Source organism: Nestor notabilis, unplaced genomic scaffold (genome assembly GCF_000696875.1).
Source record: "Nestor notabilis isolate BGI_N333 unplaced genomic scaffold, ASM69687v1 scaffold7114, whole genome shotgun sequence".
In the NCBI taxonomy this organism is placed as follows: Eukaryota; Metazoa; Chordata; class Aves; order Psittaciformes; family Psittacidae; genus Nestor; species Nestor notabilis.
In genome coordinates this window covers 304-6,894 of record NW_009924247.1, presented here as the reverse complement: position 1 = coordinate 6,894, position 6,591 = coordinate 304, and the positions used below count along the sequence as shown (strand labels likewise).

At 42.1% G+C, this 6,591-nt stretch overlaps 1 protein-coding gene across 1 annotated transcript in view; it reads right to left on the bottom strand.

Moving 5' to 3' along the window:
- Positions 1–6,370, bottom strand: part of LOC104404162 (dapper homolog 1-like) — a gene marked incomplete at its 5' end in the record, with an annotated part of 7,509 nt that extends 1,139 nt beyond the window's left edge. The window contains 4 exon segments of the mRNA XM_010012522.1: positions 3–887; positions 3,201–3,356; positions 4,977–5,109; positions 6,312–6,370. Of these exon segments, the coding sequence (XP_010010824.1) occupies positions 3–887; positions 3,201–3,356; positions 4,977–5,109; positions 6,312–6,370 (1,233 nt within the window).
- Positions 6,371–6,591: the final 221 nt, after the last annotated feature.

Sequence of the window (6,591 nt, the reverse complement as noted above, 5' to 3'; positions counted from 1 at the left end):
GGGAGGCTGGCTGACCCTGTTCTCTGGCTGCAGCACCACAGGCTTCCCTGGGCTCTCTTTGGGAGATGCTGCAAAGACCTGGCCATTCTCCTTAGGGACATCCCCCGCCGGGGCCACTGTGTTGCGGTTGTGCTCTGGAGGTGCCGGTTTGACACCCCGTGGTAGGTGCTTGCTCTGAAGTTCACTTGTTGTGCTAGGCAGGAATGATGTCGGCAAAGGTGCCTTCTTACTCTCCAGCTGCTCGCCAGCCGGCTCCCTTGGCCTCTGCTTTAACGGGGAAGGTGCCACGTGGTCCACAGCAGTGCTCCCACCAGAAGACAAGCCTGCTTGCTTGGAGCTCTTCAGGTTCATGATGTTACCATGAGCCACCAGTCCTGCAGACTGCCTGACACACATGCTTCCATGCCTCAAGATCCCTTTGGTGGGGTCGGCATTGAGACTTGTCCTAGGTTTGTTAGTCCTTACTGCGTGAGTCTTTTTCTGAACCAGGCTTAAGATGTAACTGTCTATCCTCTTGCTCGTGGAAGGGCATGGCACTGGCCAGGAGCTCTGTGGGAGAAAAGCATTGGCGGATTTTCCCGAGTCTGTTTCAGATCCGGCACAAATGTCGCTAGTATCACAACCAAACCTCTCCTCTTCTCGCTGGGGATTTTCAGTCACAGGGAGAAGAAACATGGGACTCTGCACAGCTACTGCATGGAGAGGGCTGGGGTACCGGTAGATGTCGTTCCCATTTTTAGACACCAGATCACACTGGTACTTTGGATGCACATCTGCAACGACATCGAGGGAATTTGAGTGCGGTGTGGACAAAGAGCGACAGACAGAGCCTGCAGGCTGGTCCTCATTCTGGCCTTCCTTATTATAGTCCATCCAGCCTATGAGATCTGAAAGGCATTTTAGAAGAGTTTAGAGAGCCTGCCAGGGACAGTTCTGCTATGTTTTTCACGTGCCACCAAGGATGCTGGTCCCATCTGCACATACAATGCCATGTTTTAACTACAGCAGCACTATGCAAACAGCAGAAAACTCGCAACCAGGGATGCCATTCAAGCAATATAAAAGCAGCACTATTCTTCTCTGAGACTCTAACTCCATCTATGTAAGATTTGCCCCAGTATGACTACATGGTTAAAAAAAATTACAGCCATAAGGAACACTGACATTGGTTTCAAACCTCTGCCTAGGTTGCTAAGAGCTTCCTATTTTACTTTCAAGCCACACAGATGTCTATAAGGGTCTCATGTTTGTATGTGACACAGTCACCTGTAAGACTCACTGCAAACCCCAGTATGTATGAATTTTATATTTTACTTTGCTAAACCCGAGGACAAACATAAAAAATATATGAGACCAATGAATTTTTTCATATTATTGACAAATTTCACTTCCAGATTTTATCAAGCATATAGTGGGTCAGAAAAAATCCCGATCTAATTGTATTGGTATTATCATCAGAATGATTTTATAACTAGAATAAGGCCAACAATAATAACAGATGCTCCTTTTGAGCAATAAAAAGTTAAAGAATGAGAAACAGGCTCATCTTCCCTCCAAGTACAAGGAATGCAGGTCAATCCAGCTGACATCCTAGCCTTAGCTCTGCAAAGAGAATTCTATAAGAGAAATCCAGTGCATTTCAAGACTCATAAGTCAGATTTAATGGCTGAGGCTCTTACTCAGGAGGTAAGAGACCTTAGAAGCTTCAATCAAAGCACCCAACACCTAAGATTATTATTTTCTTAAGCTGATGTTGCCCTTGTCTTCTTGGGTAGGGGTACAATCCAAATGATCCTTCTAGATCACTGTCAGTCCTGTTTTCTACCCTTAGGCTAGAAACTTCAGGCAGGGTATTCATCTTTGAATACTCAGTGCTCATCACTTATCTAAGGCTTATTTCAAAAGAGGTCTCACAGACGTCGATGAAATTAGTTGATAGAGATGATGTTCCTGTGTGAGCAGGAGAGGGAGAACAGGGAGGTTAGGAGCATGAACTTCCTCCACATCATCGCACAGGTTTCTCATGTTTCCTAAATTGTATGTCAGGGTCAGGAAATGTTGACAAAATGTTGACACTTCTTTGAAACATGCCAGCTTGTGAAATTTCATCTCTAAAAGTGAGACAGTATATGAGAATAATGAGAGTTTTAGGGATTTGTGATGTATACAGAAAAAAATAGCAACGCAGTCAGCTGGAATTCCTTGTGTATGTCTATATGTATGGCCAATGAAGATCACATACACCTTACAATGAGGAGCATTAAATTACCTCAAGCTGCTCAAAGGATAACTTAGAGGACTTCTCAGCATCTCAGAATGAAAGTTTCCCAGGCTGCATTTTCCCACTTGAGAGTTAGAAGAACGTGAATTATTTTGTCCTTGATTCGCAACAAATCACTATAAGTTAACCTTAAAGAGCAGAATGGAAATTGGAAATACTATGGTTAGAAGCATCTTCTATAACCGAGAATGAACTGAGGCTTTTGAATGTCTGCAACCAATAGGGCTTGATCACTAAAGTCCTACTGAAGTGTCCTTTCTGGACAACAGACAGAGGAGGCCTTCCTATTTAATGATCCCACACTTAAGGCTTGCATCTTCAGCCTAGTGCCCAAGGAAAGTCAACAGCTCTCGACTAAAGAGACAAAATATTTTTTCCTGTTGATGATGTATATTTCTTTATACTCTCTAAATGCAGGACACACCTCAGCGTGGTCACCTGGGGGTCGAGGACCATCAGAACTGACAAAGTGACTGCTAAAAGCACACTGACATGCACCCTGACCTCCTAAACTACCCCTTACTTTGTCACTTTAATTAGGACATGGCTATGAGTTATCTTTAATTATTGCTATTTACTAGAAGTGCTTTTCTAAAGTGTAAGAACTGTAAGAAATCAGCTGACTAACATGTTTATGTGTATAGGTACCACTGCCCTCTACTGGGTAGAGCAGCTGTCATATTTTCATATATTATTTTCAGATATTTAGTGCCATATCCACATGTAAGACTGGACTAGTAGAGGGCAAACGGTCCTGCTTCATGACCCATGTACATGACAGGCACTGAAATCTTTTCAGAGCATAATACATCAAATGAAAGGAAGAAGGGTTAATCCAACCCAGATACTCCTGAGGCAGTATTTCCAAAGCCAAAGCCACCTCCTGGAGTATGATGTATTTGACCTGCTTTTACTATACCTGCAGATTTAGGGCGTCCATCTGAGATATTCAGTGTTGCCTCCAAAGGGCTGCAAAAGCAAGTGCTAGAATGGCAACTGGATAAACACTCACTGAAGACAGAGTTAGATGAATTGGAGAGAGATCCAGAAGCTCCATCACTCAGCTCATAAAACCCTATAAAAGTAAGAGTTTGGATTTATATTAGTTATGTCTACACAAAGTTACCATTTGTGTCCTCAGAAAGGCAGTCAAGCTCATGTTTATGTTGGGTTGCTCTATTGCAATTAGTAATGGGTATTCATTCAGCCACCCCAAAAAATAGTGCATAATTTAGTAATATCCTTATTGCTGTCCTAAAGGATTCCGTTTAAAAGTAAAGCACTTAAAAGTAAAAAAGCAGAACTTTACTTAGGATATGAAATTTTGAACTTTTTTTAAACTTTTACAGGGGCTGGGGTTTTAATCTCTCCAGGGGTTTTCAGATTTTAGCAGAAAGGATCCAGGCTGTGATTAACAGCCTACTCATTTAAGAGTGTATTATACTTCCAAGACAGACTCTCCAGCTACTTGACTACAAAATTTTTGCCAAGTGTTGTGCCCAATGCTATCCATTATTTTCCTCAAAGTTCTGGAGATAAATATAATATTTGAGGGTGACACAAAAGAAGAATAATGGTAAATAATGTGCAGACACAGAAAATTTAATTTCCTGGTAAACTGGGACTACTCAAGAAAACTATGATATAGTATAATCAAAATTTACATTGTACATTTAGGAATAAGGAATGCAGGGCATGCCTACAGAATGGGGATGTATCCTGCAAAACAATAATCCTGGAAAGGACTTAGTCAGCATGGAAAAGCAGCTCAATCATGCTTAATGATATGGCAAAAAAAAAGCTAATGAGATTGTTGGATGTACTAAGAGACTAATGAATAGCAGCAGGGAAATTACTTCAGCAGTCTATACGGCACTAGTAAGAAAGACATTGGAATGGTGTGCCTAGTCCTTGAATTCAGCATGCTTAAAACAAAGCTAAAAAATTGGAAAGGGGCCACAAAGCTATTTAAGAGCTTGGAAAAATGCCTTGAAACAAATGACTTAATGAACTTGATCTGTTAGCTCATTAAAAAAAGTCAGAAATTATACTGTGTAGCACCTCTAGGAGGTGAAAAAGCTGGGTACTAAAAAAGACCTTACTCTCTGGGAGAAAAGCATACCAAAAAAAAGTCATTGCTGGAACAAGTCAAATTCAGATTAGAAATTAGCAATGGTTTTAACAATTGCAAGTTGGTGGATTCTCCACTCTTTTACTGTCTTCAGAACAAGTCTAGATGCCTCTAGGAAAGGTTCCCCATAGTTAAATACCATTTACTGGCTTCAACACAGTTACAGTGGGATGGAATTCAATATATAGGGGATCAAATTGTTTATTCACTGTTTCTTTCTGGCTGTAAGATCAATTTTGACATCTTCCTCCTGATGGTGGTGCTTCTTCTCACCACTTTTCCTGCAGCCCCCTTTTCCTTCCTCTCACCCAGGACAATTAGAACTTCTTGAATTAATCTGTGAGTGGCCTTGAAAAAAAACCATATCTCAAACACTAAAAGTCTAATTAAGCTTCAAGTGCTCCTCTAAATATGTTGTCTACAAACAGCAACCTTTCCAGTGGTAGGCGAACTTTGCTAGTAGATGAACACGCTTCAGACGTTTACTGTTGTAGGACTGAAAACTACAGCCAGTTTAATTCCAGGTACCAAGGGAGGCTCCATTCTGCTGAATATTTGCCTTACCTGAACTTGGACGACTGTCTGTCTCAAGGTGTTCATCTGTCGTTTTTTCCACATCCAGGCGGAGATCACTTATTTGCTTATCTAGCTCTTGTAACTGATTTAACAGGCCAGCATCCCTCCTCCTCAAGCAGTTCTGGAAACAAGACAAAAACCATCAGCTCCATCAATGTGGCAGACATGAAGAGGGTCCAAAGATGATCAGTCCTCTCCATCTGAGCATCGTGGAAGTACCTTGACAATATTCTTTTATTAAAAAAAAAACAAAACAAAACAAAGCCCTGAAATTCTAGACAAATGCTCTGGATAAATACTTAACTGAAGAATTTCAGTTCTGAAAAGGCACTTCATTGCAGTGTTTTCCATCCAGTTCTACATAAGGAGCACGCTCCATAATTTACGAAAACCAACACAGTGTTGGCAAAGCGCTCCTTTGCAGGACCACAGCTGTAACAACAAAGCTGTATCCTATGATATGGTCAAACCAGACCTGAGCATGTGAAATGGGCTACTTGGGTGAAAGGACAGCACTGCCAGTGTAATAGGGGATGTTCACCACCACAGTGATGTTAGTCAAAGATCACATCTGCTCACACAATGAGACGAAACAGCTCTGCCAACAAGTGCCTGTACTGTGGGAACCGCCTTGTTCTGCTGCACATTACAAGCTTAGAGTCTGCCATATAGACAGCAAGATTCCCAGAGCTGGGATCACAGCCCATTTATTAGTTTTGCAGTGCAGCAGGAAGGAAGAGTAATTCTTCCTCTTCACCCATCATAATTGCATACAATTACTGCGAGATGAATTTTAAGGCTATTTCTGAAGGTAATTTGATGACATGAAATAAGCAATAAGAAATGATTCTGTAAGGCACTCATTAACCCACGGTCAACACAATCAGTTTCCCTGTGTGTATTATAATGTTGCTTATCCATCATCTGTGCAGCTTCATACCCTTTAATTGTTCTGGTTTTGGGGAAAGTGGGGGAAGCAGGAGGAAGGTTTATCTTCTTTTTTTTTTGTAAGTGCATCATTTGATCAGTGCCCAGCGGTGCTCTGATACGCTCATTGCAAGGAGTTCTGATGCTCATAACTGGACTGGTTCTAAACCCATTAAATCCAGGACAACCTTTCTGCTGCAGTGGGTCAGTCCTCAGGCAAAGGGAAAGCAAACACTAATAGTATTAGCAACCCTCTTTTAAGATGTGCCGGCATTTAACACTATCCTTAAGAGAATCAAAGGGGCGATCCCAGGTCTTCTCCCACATTTCTGGGGGGAGCGGGGAGCTGGCTGGAAGCCAGGCTGGCAGGGATGGTGGGTTCCAGCGGTAACTCACCGCGCCACCTACTGCCACCAGTGCCCCCTCCTCCTCCGAGCACCCCATCTGGTTCCAATCTACAATGTCAAGTGCACAAATTAAAGTGCTACCACAAACCCCTGGGTTTTGGAGGGGGGTTGGGTTGGATCTTTTTGAGTAATGATTCCCTGGTCCTTCAACTACAGCTCTTTGGCACACAGCCCCTTCTCAGCAGAAAAATCATTTATTCTTATAATTTCGAGGAGGAAATAATCCTAAATTAACTAAACCAAAAGGCTAACAAGAAAAAGAAGAAGAA